The sequence below is a fragment of the Amphiura filiformis genome, chromosome 10 (genome assembly GCF_039555335.1).
Source record: "Amphiura filiformis chromosome 10, Afil_fr2py, whole genome shotgun sequence".
NCBI lineage: Eukaryota > Metazoa > Echinodermata > Ophiuroidea > Amphilepidida > Amphiuridae > Amphiura > Amphiura filiformis.
The window spans coordinates 9,208,792-9,225,171 of NC_092637.1; the positions used below are offsets into that span (position 1 = coordinate 9,208,792).

The following is a 16,380-nucleotide window of genomic DNA, read 5'->3' on the forward strand; positions in this document are numbered from 1 at the left end:
TGTCTCCGAAGGTGTAAGCTTAAAAGTTTTGGGCATTTGATCCGGGCATTTGATGGTGCTCCCAGACACTTGTCACTACATGTAGCTCGAGATACTCATAGCTAAAATACAGGTTTACATTTACTATCTTACATTATCTTGCTATATTTCAGCTAGAGCTCCAAACGACAAGCTTCCCGGTTTTTTTGGAGAACAATACTGTTACGTAAGATGAAGAAGAAACCATACCTCGAGCACGCCCTACTCATTATTTCATTGTTAGGGATGTTCATTAAATTTTGAAGTTCAATATTTTCAGCTGAAAGTTCTTTCATTTGAAAGAGAATTAAATTACCTAAACAATAAGGGGTCAATCATGTTTCTAGTGCATATACTTTTGAAGTTACAGACAAAAATAGTGTCATCAAATTGCCCAAAATTTTGTGTGTGAAATTGTGACAGCAGGCACATGTACAATGCACACTACTGTCAGGGCTGGAAAAAATGAAAATTTCCCTGGAAGATGATCAAAATTTCCCTTCAAAAAGACAAATTTCCCTCCAAATTCTTATGTATTTCTTTGTTTAAGGACCTTAATTTCCCTCCAAACTTCCAAATTTCCCGGGAAGGAGCTTCCCACTTTCCACATTTTTTCCAGGCCTGACTACTGTATGTGACCCCAGATGACCTCCTATTCTTTACTGTTTAAAGCTGTTTTGGATGGTCTTGATTTACACACAAATTGCTTTTGAGCTAAATCGAGCGTCGACTTGGTGGAACATGGATTGCACTATGTGATAGTTTATGAATCCAGTGTCATGCCAGTACCAACATAAGTCAACATCACTTAGGTTTTGTTTGTCAAAATTAATTTTAAGTGATTTTCTCCATTGAGCGCCACAGTAAAGCCATTTTTGGACCGTACATGCACATTCCACTTCCCTATGGACGAATAGCGCCACCTATAGTGTGTGATGTGAGCTAGCCTATCATTGTACTTATTGCAATTTGCCTCCACACATTACGTAATCAACACAAAGCTTTTGTGAGGATTAGTGAGTGGATAAGAAATTGACAGTGGAGGATACGAAGGACACGCCGATTGTTAGTTGTCAATCATGAATTGCCGCAACCTATTAATATTTTACTGCATGGCATTCCGCAAACACCAAGACAAATTATGCCGTATTTTTCCAAAGATCATCTCATATGAAGTAAGCTGAATGCGATCTGTACTTCTGTAACATTCCGATCGCTTTTGATCACCTATTATCGGCGAATTTTTGCTTGAAAACACGTGAGTTCATGTTGTGTAAACATAATTAGCATAGACACAAATGAAATTACGATGCAATACAATGCAATTTGAATGCGCAGCAGATCTATAGAAATAACGTTGCCCGGTTTTATGCAGAATTAGACCCTGTCTGCTTGTCACTGAGTCTGAGACAGACAGACTGATCATGTCATTTGATTCACTAGCCCGAAACATCATGGCCCTGTTCCTTCCTCAGAGAAGGACAGTGGAAATCGTAGTGACGGAGGTGTGAGTACCTCGGGCTACATGTAGTGATTCACTGTCTCTGCCAGAGGTGCAATATTTTTAGGTTTATATAACTCATACAAAGTTCTTGTCATTTGATTGGCCAACTACTATTGATTATTTCTGCTACTTTTAGCGGCCAGCTGCAAAAGGACTATTCACTATCATGCTATTGCACTCCACGCCCGTGCAATATTTATTTTTCCATTGCACGGACTCGGGGATAGCATAGCAACGCTGACACCCTCGCAAGCGTATAGTGCGAGGTTTCCACCTGGACTCACCAATTAGAGGTGCGGGTGTTGCTCCTAAAATAAATATGAATTTAGATATCTTTTAATTTATTTTGTTTTCCTGGTGATTTATAAAATGAAGTGGAAGCAAGGAACCTACTTATGAGTTTAAATAAAACAAATATTAAATGTTTTTATTCGGTGAAATATGAACAAAGCCTCATTATAGTCCATATTTCACCTCATGAAAATATTCTTACCATTGAACTCATAAACATTCGATATTTGTATAGTACCCTGGTCTAGTCAAGCCAAAAAATAAGGGGGAGGGCAAGCATTTTTTGGCAGGTCCAAAGAAAGGTGGGGGGGGCAGGCAAGCAATTTTTGGCACAGATATTTTGGGCACCATTTCTAATTATATATTATTATGTAATATAGGGGGGGTGGTGCACCTGACTTTGTGTGGGCACCAAGTCCCCTCTATTGAAAATTCCTGGATCCGCCCCTGATTACGCCCTAAAATGGTGTAGCAAAATGTTAGTAACTCATTCAAATTATATTATATGAAAAGACAATTTGAATTTACGGTTTGAAATTCAGGTTCCCCAATATCTTGCATGTGTAAGGGGGGGGGGGCACATCAAAAGGGGGGCGGGCAAAGGTGTTTTGGCACATAAAAAGGGGGGGTGCAAAGATTTTTGGCAGACCATTTTGAAAATTCACCACCCCTGTGAATTATCGCACAGCCCCTAGACATACAGTTAAGGCTTTGACAATTGGACAAGCCAGCTCCATACATTTGATGTATGTACTGCCAGAGCATGAGAGTGGCCAGTGGGCATGGTTGGTGCTAGACAGAATAATCGGTCACTTTTCGATTATTTGACCTGCCATTCGGGCTGAAATTTTTGCAACCCTGACTGTATGGCATATCACGACCACAAAGATGCATGGACAAATCCTATCTAACTTTATTTCTTTTTAGGAATTAATAATAAATATTTCAAATGAATGAGAGCGAGAAGACAGGGCAATTTTGTGTTATGAAAGTATAAATTTTTTTATCAAAATCAACAATTCCTGATTTTATTCTCAAAGTAATACTGTACAATTATGCTGTTAAGGGGGTACTACACCCCTCGATAAATTTGTGTCTATTTTTGCATATTTCTCAGAAACTAATAACACAGTGGTAACAAAGTTATGTATATTATAGGGGCAAGGAATCCAATTACTACACTGGAATTTCAGTGACCTAAGACAAGCGGTTCGTTATTTATGATAAAAAAAAAAGGTACAATTAGGATGTACCTCATTTCTTATCATAAAAATGAACCGCTTGTCTTGATTCACTGAAATTTCAGTGTAGTAATTGATTCCTTGCCCCAATAATATACATAACTTTTGTTACCAGTGTGTTATTATTTTTGAGAAAAATGCAAAAATAGTCACAAATTTACTACAGGTGTAGTAGCCCCTTAATTGCTGTTGTGTGAAAATACAATGTTATGCATTTTTATATATCGGTACTATAAGTAATGTTTATATTAATATTTCAGATTCAATCCTGCATGAAGTGGAGGCTTAACCCATAGATTATTAACCAGACTTAATAAGAAACCAGTGAGGATTGTGATCTTGCATTGCTTGAAGATCCACCGTGGTTGGTTCGAGATGCAACGGTAACTACATGCATGTTTGAATGTTTTTGGGTCATCTTATGTTATCATCAGAAATGCTATGCTTAATACATGCTGCAAACATCTTCAGTTGAAAATGAAACTTTTGCAACCATTTTCTTGTATATTTTGTGGAGTCAAACATTATTCTTTAGACAAATTGAAAACCCATGTAAACAGACATATGTTGAAATATATACGGACTCGTCGATGCAAAAACACAGTGTTTAGTACGAAAAGCTTATCTACAAAGGGTGAGCTACAAAGACAATTGAATAACCACAGAAAGCTATGGTACCATTATAAAAACTGCTTGAACATCAAAGATAAACCCTTTCAGTGTGAGTACTGCAAAAAAAGTTTTGCACAGAATGGTCATCTTAAAAGACACATCAGAACTCACACTAAAGAGAAACCTTATCAGTGCAAGTACTGCCAGAAATGTTTTGCAAATAGAAACATTCTCAAAGATCATGTCAGAACTCACACCAAAGAGAAACCCTTTCAGTGTGAGTATTGCCAGAAATGTTTTGCACATAAAAGTAGCCTCACAGGACATGTCAGAATCCACACCAAAGAGAAACCCTATCAGTGTGAGTATTGTCAGAAATGTTTTGCTCGGAACTATTGTCTTAAACTTCATATCAAAACTCATACCAAAGAGAAACCCTTTCATTGTGTATATTGCCAGAAATACTTTTTACGAAAAAGCCATCTCCAAGCACACGTTATCAGAACTCACACCAAAGAGAAACCGTATCAGTGCGAGTATTGTCAAAAATGTTTTGCACTAAATGGTGACCTCAAAAGCCATATCAAAATCCACACCAAAGAGAAACCCTTCCAGTGTGAATATTGTCAGAAATGTTTTGCATTTAGGTCAGATCTTACAGTACATATTAAAATTCACACAAAGCCCTATCATTGTGAACATTGTCAGAAATGTTTCTCATATAATCGTGATCTCCAAAGACACATCAGAACTCACAGCAAAGAGAAACCACTTCGATGTGAGTATTGTCAGAAAGGTTTTGCACTAGATGCTGATCTTCAGCGACACATCAAAATCCACACCATAGAGAAGCCCTTTCAGTGTGGGTTCTGTCAGAAATACTTTTCACATATGTGCTTTCTCACCAAACATATGAGGTCTCACACCAAAGAGAAACCTTATCGTTGTGAGCATTGTCAGAAATGTTTTACTGACCAAGGTAATTTAAAACGACACATCCGCAGGACTCACTTCAAAGAAAAACCCTTTCAGTGTGAGCATTGTCAAAAATGTTTTGCAATGAAAGGTGATCTTATAAGACATGTCAGAATGCACACCAAAGAGAAGCCATTTCAATGTGAATATTGTCAGAAATGTTTTGCACATAAATATCATCTCACTGTACACATCACAAACCACACTAAAGAGAAATCCTTTCAGTGTGAGTATTGTCAGAAATGTTTTTCACAAAAGATGAGCTTAAAAACACATCAGAATTCACGTCAAAGAGAAACCCTTACAGTGTATGTATTGCCAGAAATGCTTTAAACATAACAGCAAGCTCATCGAACACATCAGAACTCACACCAAAGAGAAACCCTTTCAGTGTGAGTATTGTCAGAAATGCTTTTCACATAAGAGCTATATCAAAAGACACATGAGAACTCACATAAAGAAACCCTAGCAGTGTGTGTATTGTCAGAATTGCTTTGAATGTAATGTTGATATTTACCATGAGAACTATCTGCCGATTGGCCAAAATGAATGATGTGTCTAATTTTGAACCAATCAAGAGGGTATTAATAAGATCATCTGCAAATGCATGTTTGGCCATAAATATAGTTTAAAGCCTAGTCATAATTGGCAATTGAGATGAGCTTTTCAAGTTATCAACCAATCAGAAATGCTGTTAGATGACCAGTAGTGTCCAGAGGGTTAAATAACACATCAGAATTAAGGTGGAATTTGTTATAAACAGATTTTAATCTGAACATAAACTATACTCTATTCTCTATACTCTATTAAAATAGAGTAGGACACAGTACATTGATCAATATGCCTTCTGTTTGAAGCAAATCGGACATACCGTTTTCATAGTAAAATTTATATTTTTTTGTATCTTATTGTAAATTAAATAAATAAACAAATAAATTTCGGAATTTATATTGTTTTTATCAATAATCAATGTAGTTAATTAGTTAATATGACTGAAAGGCTCATTAATATGTAATTTTTGCCAATATTGTGCTAAAATCAATGCATAAATGTTCAGGGAACTTTTATTTTGCACAGTTTTGTCTTGAAACATGGTCAAAGTTTTAATATGTTCTAAAGTATTATATAGTGAAGCCACCCACTAATTTGCATATTTGCACAATTAATGAGCTAATTTGCATTTAAGCTAATTTATTAACTCTCTGGATGTCATCAGGAACACTTTGACCTTGAAGCCAATATTCTGTTAAATGAAAATATGAACATTTGTGCATTGTTTTTAGCAAAATATTGGTAGAAATTACATATTTATGAGCATTATCAAGTCATATTAGCTCATTAATTATATTGATTATTGATAAAAACAATACAATACAAAAGAAATTTTGTGATGTTTCTATTATGAAAACCGTGTCTGATTAGCTTCAAATAAAAAGCATGTGGATCAGTGTTCTTTGCCCTACTCACAGTGGGGGCGGGGCACACCAAAGAGAAACCCTTCCAGTGTGCACATAAAAGGTGACCTGACAAAACATGTCATAATTCGCACCAATGAGAAATCCTTTCAGTGTGAGAGTACTGCCAGAAATGTTTTACTCACAACCGTTGTATTAAGGTGGCCCTATTGGCTAATTCAAAAATTTAGATTTTTAAAAAAATTTAAATATGTTAAAAGCTCTTGCCTTGTAGATTACAAAACAGAAAATATTGTTTCTATCTAACATTCGGTTCTAGAGATATTGCCTGTCAAAATGGTGTGAAACCAACATATTGGCAACAACTTTCTTTTTATTTTCTGTATTTTTGCAGGTAATCTTTCAGACACTATTAAAAGAGCTATGGTACTGAGGCATGGTACACGAGTAGAACACACAAGGTGCTACAAAATTACAGTCGCATTTGGCAAATTTCAATTTGCATGATTAATTAGGGCCACTAATTAGAAAAGTTGATTAGGGCTTTAATTAATTATGCAAATGGAAATCCTTAGGTTTGTTGCATTTCATGTGCACTACCTATGTACCAAGTTTCAGTATCATACCTCTTCTATGAATTGTATTTAAAAACTTTTCTTTGCATAATTCATGCATAATTACAAAATTAACTGTCAACACTGCATGCCAAAAAAAATAAAAATAAAGTTGTTGCCAATTTGTTGGTTTGGCGCCATTTTGAGAGCTTAAAATTGAAGGATATGTCATTGAAGTTGTCATCAGATATTTTTGAATTGAAAAATTTGGTAACAAACGAGGAATGAAACAGCAAGGACAAAGTTGAAGCCCCGTTCAAATATGTATCTAATTTCTCTGACAGATCATGTAAGATGTCTTATTTTGTCTTTAAAAGGGCATTTTGTGATCCACAGCATCATCCCCCCACTTTGCTCAAAAAAAGTTCAAATTTTTATATCACTGGAAACCTCTGGCTATATATAATTGAGGCATCCCGGAGGCGCTTATGCCGATAGAGGGGGTGTCTGAGGGGGGATGTGCCCCCCCTCAGAAGTGAGAAACTTTTGGAAAATGAAGACCCAAGTGAAGCCATTTGGTGTACCATTTTGTCAACATTATTGTGTAAAATTTGAGTTTGAAAAAGCCTAAAATTTGCAAAAAGACGTCCCAATTGAAGCCATTCTTGGACAAGTTTTGACCTCTTTTGTAAAATTATTGCTTTATATGTACCCATAACGTTTCGCGACATGGGGGGGGGGGTGTATGAGGGGGATGAACCCTCAGAAATGAGAAACATTTGCAAAATAAAAAACCTAATTGAAGCCATTTGGTGGACCATTTTGATTTGAGTTTGAAAAAGCTGAAAATATAAAATTTGCGAAATGACAGGCCAATTGAAGCCACCTTTTTTCACTGTTATTGTATAAATTCAGAGTGCTGGGTGTGAAATACAGAAGCGAAAACGGGCAGTTGTTTATATAGGTAGGGGGTGTCTGATGTTCCCCCCTCTGAAATTTGTGGAAATTTTGCAAAGTGAAGGTCCAATTGAAGCCATTTGGTGCATATGTTTTACACTATACGAGAGTATATCATTGCTTTTTAAAACATAACAGGGCCCGAACTCAATTTGTAAAATGTTACACTAACACTTTAATAGGCCTAAGACTCGGAGATTCGCAATTTAAAGCATACATGGATCGAAGTCAGCATGGAGCCCGTATTAATACTGACTTTGGTGACAAATGTGACGGGCCCTGCATCATCAACGGGCCATCAGAAATCAACAAGTACTGCCTAAAAGAATCCGGCCTATATACTAGTATTATAGGGCCTACTTTTGATAGACCAGGCTACTGTGCGGTTTATTTGGCATGGGCTTACTAATTACGTGCAATTTAACTTTTCCCCTTCTCCTTTTTTTTTTGGGTTCGGGGGGAGGAAGGTGGCGCCTCCCCTGAATCCAGCGCCTGGAGAGTGCCACCCCGATGTCCCGGGGGCACTCACATGTTCTTTGAGCCTCAAATTCTGACAATGTAGCTCTTTAAGCTCAAATTTGGAAATAATTTAGAAATATTTAGCTCAACAGCCTATAATTTGGCCCTAATTTCAGTTCTTCAAGCCCCTATTTTCCCGCCTATTTTGCCCGAAAAGCAGTTCTTAGTTCCCAAAGTTTGGCGCTCCGCGCCGCACACCCCTGCCAAAATTTAAGTTGAGTGCCCCCCCGGGCCCGGTGTATGATACTCACTACAGATTTATTAGGCTATAGGCCCAAAGATTTTCTTTCTTTTCTTTTACGTTGTTCCGTTTTCTTTTTTCTTTCTTTTCTTTTCTTTTTTCCCCTTTCTTTTCTTTTCCTCTTTTCTTTCCCTCCTACTCTTCTCTTTCTTTTCTTCTTTTTTTATTTTTTGGGAGCCGCCAAAAGGTGGGGCACGGGCCGGCTGTGCCCCCCTCTAAATCCGCGCATGTATTTTATGTGGGTTTAGATGTATCTTATGTATAGTCTGGACATGCTGTTTAGGCACACTAGTGGGGATGTACAAATGTCGGATGTTTGGGCAAAATTGCATGGGCCAATTTGAACATATACCGTATTATTGCCTAGTTTTGAAAAAAAAAGTGTTACATTCTGGTGGCCATAGGCTTATTCACCAGGGCTGCTCCGATTGGTATGTGATGCGATCAAGCAAAATCAATCGAACTTCGGAAATATTGATTTTGAGATAATAGCCTACAAAGGAAATATTTCCTTTTGTTTTGGAAAATCTTTAATTGCTCATATCTTTGGAACTGGTTGTTCAATTTCAATGGGGTTTCCTGCAAAATCCAGCTTTGTAAATGCTTTTTACTATCCTATAGGAAACTGAAAATTTAATATTTCCGAGTTCCGACTGATTTTGCTTGATCGCATCACATATAAGAAGTTCAATATAAAATCCAACTAAAGGCAACAAAAGAACCTGACGTCAGATGCCTTTTGACTGGTTTAGGTATACAATTTATTCAGTGTCAATGTCAATATCTTACGCTGCCTGGAAGTCACGCTTACAATGTAGCTCTAATAGATTGGCACTGATGGTTTTATGTATGAAGGAGGGAGCACTTTCGTGATTTATTTGGCCAATTCTAATATACCCATTAAATTCATAATTTCCCTGCCCCAGCCAATAAGGAAAAGGGCTATAATTTGCACCCGAAATTGAAGTGAAAATTGGCTTTATTGTTTGCAGTAAAAGTTATACCGTATGTTCTCTAATTAATGCCCCTCTTGTTTCAAAGAAAAGTGGCTGAAATGCAGACATTTCCATATTACGATCGCAAAATTGCATTGGCAAATCCTATCTTTATTTTCTGCTGGAAAAAAGTATGGTAGTTTTTAGGATTTAAAAAAATATTTCAAATGAATAATAATGGGAACAAGAGACAGGAATTGTTGTTTTTACAATGTAATAAGGCCATGTAAAAATAAAAATATGTTTCTCGTCCGGGTTTTTAAAAATTGGGAGAATGAGGGGCTTTTTATTTTGTATTTTTTATTGGGAAAACGACACTAAATACCTGTATTTGGCACCATATTTTGGGTATTCGACATACAGATTGATATCTGAGAAAAAGGAGGAGGCCCTTTTTATTTTATTGTTTTGAGAGGTAGGCCCCTCTAGTGATCACAAAACTCTTCTTAAATGATGTAGTATGAATTTGCAAAGCCATAAAATAAGTTTCAACTTCTGAAACATCTTTTTCAACAAGTTATAACTGAAAGTTTACAAAATAAAAAGAAATTTGAAAAATCTTCAAAATAGGAGGAGGGCGCGGACGAGAAACATGTATTATTTTTTGCTCGGCCTAACATTATGAAAGTAGATATTATAATCAATCATTCTTGTATTTTCAAACATTTGAAACCGAATTAAAAGGCTATTGTTTTAAAATACGATTTTATGAGTATACTATAACTAATGTTTATATTAACATTTCAGAAGTTCAGATCCACTGAGATATCTGTAGATGGAAACTTAAAGGAAGTAAAACCAGACTTAATACAGAAGCCAGTGAGGATAGTGGTCTTGCATTGCTTGCTGCTCCATTAAAGGACATCTTGTGCTAGAATTGGCATACATTGTGGGTTAATTCGAGATGCAACGGTAACTACATACATGTTTGAATGTTTTGGAGTCATCTTAAGTTCCTTAATACATACTGCAAACATCTTCAGCTGAAAATGAAACTTTTGCAACCATTTTCTTGTACATTTTGTAAAGCCAAGCATTATTCTTTAGACAAATTGAAAACCCATGTAAACAGACATATGATGAAATATTTACGGCCTCATCGATCCAAAAACACAGTGTTTAGTAAGAAAACTTATATCACAAATGGTGAGCTACAAAGAAAGTTGAATAATCACAGTAAGCTGTGGTACCATTATAAAAACATGAACATAAAAGAGATACCCTTTCAGTGTGAGTACTGCGACAAATGTTTTGCACATAATTGTTCTCTTATAATACATGTCAAAACTCACACCACAGAGAAACCCTTTCAGTGTGAGTATTGTCAGAAATGTTTTACACGTAGCAACGATCTCAAAGTTCATATCAGAACGCACACCAAAGAGAAACCCTATCAGTGCGAGTATTGTCAGAAATGTTTTACACAAAACAGCAATCTCAATGCACATGTTAGAACTCATCATACCAAAGAGAAAGCCCATCGGTGTGAGTATTGTCAGAAATGTTTTACACGTAGGGATTATCTCAAGGAACATGTCAGAACTCACACCAAAGAGAAAGCTTATCAGTGTGAGTATTGTCAGAAATGTTTTACACGTAGCAACGATCTCATAGTTCATATCAGAACGCACACCAAAGAGAAACCCTATCAGTGCGAGTATTGTCAGAAATGTTTTACACAAAACAGCAATCTCAAAGCACATGTTGGAACTCATCATACCAAAGAGAAAGCCCATCGGTGTGAGTATTGTCAGAAATGTTTTACACGTAGGGATTATCTCAAGGAACATGTCAGAACTCACACCAAAGAGAAGCCCTATCAGTGTGAGTATTGTCAGAAATGCTTTACACAAAATGGCAATCTCAAAGCACACGTTAGAACTCACACCAAAGAGAAACCCTATAAATGTGAGTTTTGTCAAAAATGGTTTTCACTTGCATCTAATCTCAAACAACACATCAGAATCCACACCAGAGGGAACCCTATAAATGTGAGCATTGTCAGAAATGTTTTCCACTGAATGGTGAGGAATCTTACACAACACATGAAAAGCGTTAGAACTCACACCAAAGAGAAACCTTATCAGTGTGAGTATTGTCAGAAATATTTTACACAACACAGCAATCTCACTAAAGCACATGTTGGAACTCATCATACCAAAGAGAAAGCCCATCGGTGTGAGTATTGTCAGAAATGTTTTACACGTAGGGATTATCTCAAGGAACATGTCAGAACTCACACCAAAGAGAAACCCTAGTGTGAGTATTGTCAGAAATGCTTAACACAAAACGGCAATCTCAAAGTACACGTTAGAACTTGCACCAAAGAGTAACCAATATAAATGTATTGTCAGAAATGTTTTTCACTTGCATCTAATCTCAAACATATCAGAATCCACACCAAAGAGAAACCCTATAAATGTGAGCATTGTCAGAAATGTTTTGCATGTATTGATCATCTTACAAGACACATCAGAACTAACACCAAAAGGCAACCGTATCAGTGTGAGTATTGTCATATATCTTTTGCACTTGGTCTTTAAATGTAATGTATAATATATGATTGACTGGTGATGGGTGGCTAAATTGTAACATAATAATGATTGAAATTAAACGTGTTAAATCAGAGAAACAAATGTATATGCTTCGAGTCCCTGGGTTTGAGTCCTGTCTTTTTTAGGTTTATGTTATGTAGTCTGGACCAGTGTGTTAAATTCAGTAAAATCCATATGTGACCATCCAGCACAACTGATCCCTGAAGTCGCCAATCATCATTTTTGAGATATTCAACCAAAATATTCTGCTTGAAATTAGCTTTAAAATGATGTATATCCTGTCTATAGTACTTGACATTTATTAAGTAGTGAAAAATCAATAAAACAGTCAATAAATCCTTTGTTTCCTATTGTTTATTGTTAAGTTCAATGGAGCATATCTCAATAGTGGCACTGGCGACATCCGGGCTCAGTTATGGAGGATGGTCACATATATTAAATCCGTCATATATTGTATGTGGGTTTAGATGTCCCGGTCCCCGCACTCCGTGCATCCATGGGTATTCATGCTCGTCGAAAATTTCGCAAATTAGGGGGTGTTTTCATTCGCGAAACACACAAAAAAGAGGTGTTTTTCAAACCACATGTTTGCGAAATTGAAAAAAAAGGGTATTTTCATGGAGCAGCCTACGTGTTTCTGTCAGAAAAGGGCATGTTAGAAATATCGTTTGCGTTTTAGCGAAAATAGGGGTATTGTCGAAGGGCAAATAATTCACGAAATCGCTAAAAAAAGGGGTGTTTTTCCCCTAAAAACTTCGCGAAATGAGATGCAAAAGGGGGTGTTTTTAAAGTTCACCGACAAGCATGAATACCCGCGGATGCACGGAGTGCGGGGACCGGGTTAGATGTATCTTATGTATAGTCTGGACATACTGTTTAGTAGGTACACTAGTGGGGAATGGGGGATGTACATAAGTCGGATGTTTGAGCAAACTTGCATGGACCCATTTTGAACATGACCCATATATTGCCTCTCTTGAAAAATAAGTCTTACATTTTGGTGGTCATAGGCTTATTCACCAGGGCAGCTTCGATTGGTACAAGCAATATCACACGGAACTCAGGAATATTAATCTTATAGTTTCTTATAGTATGGTGAAAAACATTTACAATGCTGCATTTTGCATAAAACTCAGTTGAAATTGAACAACCAGTTCGTCCATAGTTATGAACGATTAAAGAGTTTCCAAACAAGAGGAAACAAATAATATTTGACTTATGAGACTCATGTACATATGTTGAAGTATAATTCTCTAGTTCTATCAGTTGACTCAATCTGGGCATTGTACTTGTAGCTGCTTTATTTACTGAGTAACGGCTGGCCCTATATTTTAGCGTTTGGGGCCCTGAGGCCCATATTGTGTGACACTTGGGGCTCATATAAACATATATAACAATATAATGCTGAAGACCTATTAATAGTGTACCAGATCTGAATCCTAGTAGCTACTTTATTTGCTGAGAAACGGCTGGCCCTTTGTTTTAACATTTGGGCCTCTGGGGCCCCTAGCCTTGAACAAATATTTCCTTTGTTTGGCTATATCTCAAAATCAATATTTGCGAGTTCTGACAGATTTTGCTTGATCGCATCACATATAAGAAGTTCAGTATAAAATCCAACTAAAGGCAACAAAAGAACCTGACGTCATAATCACTTGCATCCCAAAATATACCACCTTTAGGCTAGATTCACTATGACCACCAATATTTGATCTCTTTTTGTACTTGATTAATTTTATTTGTTTATACCCATACCCATAATAGGACCCATACAAGTACTTGAATTTCCATACCACTACTGGACCAGTACCTGTACTCGAGTCCCAATTTCCGCACCCATGTTTGTACCCGTACCCATGGCTCCGCACCTGCACTCCCACCCTATTTTGGAATGGACCCAGATTGAATACTCATGGCTAGGGATCCGTACTGTACCCTTACCCATGACCTGAAATCCGCACCCAAGACCTGGGACCCGTACCCTTACAAGTACTTGTGTTCCGGGACACGCACCCGTACCCATACTCATGGCGGGTCCTAATGGCAATACTACAAGTCTGACTGATTACTGATTTCCATTAATGCACTGGATGGAGCACATAGATTCATAAATTAATATTATGTACTCTCACTGGGATTTTAATTTCAAAAAAGTACAAATTCATGCAAATTGGGCTATCAAGTTGACAGCTGGTATCATGAGTATATAAAAGGTGAAGTGACTCGAAATGACTTGACAAAATATATCCGACTCGACTGGACAGAATGGCCTGACTCGACTCGACTCGACTTGACTGACAACTTCAAATGACTCGACTCGACTCGGACTCGAAGGCTTCATGACTCGACTCGACTCAAGACTCGAGGGCTTGATGACTCGACTCAACTCGGACTCGACTTTCAGTGACTCGACTACAAGTCTGGCTATATGCCTTTTGACTGGTTTAGGTATACAATTTATTCAGTGTCAATGTCAATCTTATGCTGCCTAATACATGTAGATAGGAATAGATGTAGGAGGGAGCATTTTCGTGATTTATTTGGCCAATTGTAATACCCATTAAATAATTTCCCTGCCCCAGCCAATAAGGAAAAGGGCTATAATTTGTACTCAAAATTGAAGTGGAAATTGGCTTTATTGTTTGCAGTAAAAGTTATACCGTATGTTCTCTTAGAATTAACACTAACAAACGCCCTGGTGGCTGAAATCCATATTACCATCGCCAAATTGCATTGGCAAATCCTATCTTTATTTTCTTCTGGAAAAACGTATGGTAGTTTTTAAAATTTAAAAAAATATTTTAAATGAATAATAATGAGAACAAGAGACAGGAATTGTTGTTTTTACAATGTAATAACATTATGAAAGTGGATATTATAATCAATCATTCTTGTATTTTCAAACTTTTGAAACCGAATTAAAAGGCTATTGTTTTAAAATACGATTTTATGAGTATACTTTAACTAATGTTTATATTAATATTGCAGGAGTTCAGATCCACTGATATATCTGCAGATGGAAACTAAATGAAAGTAAAACCAGACTTAATACAGAAGCCAGTGAGGATATAGTGGTCTTGCATTGCTTGCTGCTCCACTAAAGGACATCTTTTGCTATATAGACATACATGGTGGGGTCGAGATGCAACGGTAACTACATACATGTTTGAATGTTTTAGGGTCATCTTAAGTTCCATACTGCAAACATCTTCAGTTGAAAATGAAACTTTGCAACCATTTTCTTGCACATTTTGTCAAGCCAAATACTATTCTTTGGACAAGTTGAAAACCCATGTAAACAGACATATGATGAAATATGCACGGCCGTAAAAATGAAAAAAATCAACCAATAGTGAGCTGCAAAGACAGTTGAATAACCACAGAAAGCTATGGTACCATTATAAAAACGTCTTGAACATAAAAGAGAAACCCCATCAGTGTGAGTTCTGCGAGAAATGCTTTGCACAGAATGTTCATCTTAAAAGACACATCAGAACTCACACCAAAGAGAAACCCTATCAGTGTGAATATTGTCATAAATGTTTTACACATAAACATAGCCTCACAATACATGTCAGGACTCACACAAAAGAGAAACCCTATCAATGTGTGTATTGTAAGAAATGTTTTGCACAAAATAACAGTCTCAAACAACACATCAAAACTCACACCAAAGAGAAACCCTATCAGTGTGAGTACTGTCAGAAATATTTTACACGGAATGGATGTCTGAAAAGGCACATCAAAACTCACACCAAAGAGAAACCCTATCAGTGTGAGTATTGTCAGAAATGTTTTACACATAATAACAGTCTCAAAGTTCATATCAGAACTCACACCAAAGAGAAACCTTATCGTTGTGGGTATTGTCAGAAATGTTATGCCCATAATGGAGATCTTAAAAATCACATCAAACCCACACCAACGATAATCCCTATCAGTGTGAGATTTGTCAGAAATATTTTGCAAGTAATGGAAATCTTAAAAAACACGCCAGAATTCACACCAAGGAGAAACCATTTAAGTGTGAGCAATGTCAGAAATGTTTTACACTAAATGGTAGTCTTACAAAACACATGAAAACTCACTCCAAAACTCACACCAAAGAGAAACCCTATCAGTGTGAGCAATGGAAATGCTTTACACTGAATAGTGATCTTAAAAGACACATCAGAACTCACACCAAAGAGAAACCTTATCAGTGTGAGCATTGTCATAAATGTTTTGCACGCAACCATCAACTAAAAAGTCACATCATACTTCATATAAAAGAGTAACCTTTTCATCAGTGTGGGTACTGTAAGAAGTGTTATAATACCTTTCTGTAACGAGTCACAATTATTATCATTTCAGAACTAAATGAAAAGTAAAACCAGGCCTACTACAAAATCCAGTGAGGATAGTGATCATGCAATATGCTTGCTGCTCCACTGAAGGACGACATATTTTGCTAGAATTTTAATACATTGTGAGTTTGAGATGCAACAGTAACTACAACAGAGA

At 36.8% G+C, this 16,380-nt stretch overlaps 1 protein-coding gene and 1 long non-coding RNA gene across 4 annotated transcripts; both read left to right on the forward strand.

Annotated features, from left to right (window-relative positions):
• The first annotated feature begins 3,315 nt into the window (after positions 1-3,315).
• Positions 3,316-16,367, forward strand: LOC140162477 (uncharacterized). Of its 3 annotated transcripts, XR_011860300.1 has the most exons (4): positions 3,316-3,437; positions 10,070-11,827; positions 14,866-15,027; positions 16,231-16,367. It is a non-coding gene; the product is annotated as an uncharacterized lncRNA (long non-coding RNA). The 3 variants fall into 3 exon arrangements; XR_011860298.1 differs by having other exon boundaries at positions 14,866-16,367; XR_011860299.1 differs by having other exon boundaries at positions 10,070-10,234; positions 14,866-16,367.
• On the forward strand, positions 3,448-6,316 carry LOC140162475 (uncharacterized). The gene has a single exon (XM_072185713.1). The coding sequence runs from the start codon at positions 3,496-3,498 to the stop codon at positions 4,972-4,974; it is 1,479 nt and encodes a 492-aa protein (XP_072041814.1). The 5' UTR covers positions 3,448-3,495; the 3' UTR covers positions 4,975-6,316.
• Positions 16,368-16,380: the final 13 nt, after the last annotated feature.

Coding starts and splice junctions, on each gene's coding strand:
- LOC140162475 (XM_072185713.1), top strand. CDS start 3,496: ATGCTTAATACATGCTGCAAACATCTTCAGTTGAAAATGAAACTTTTG.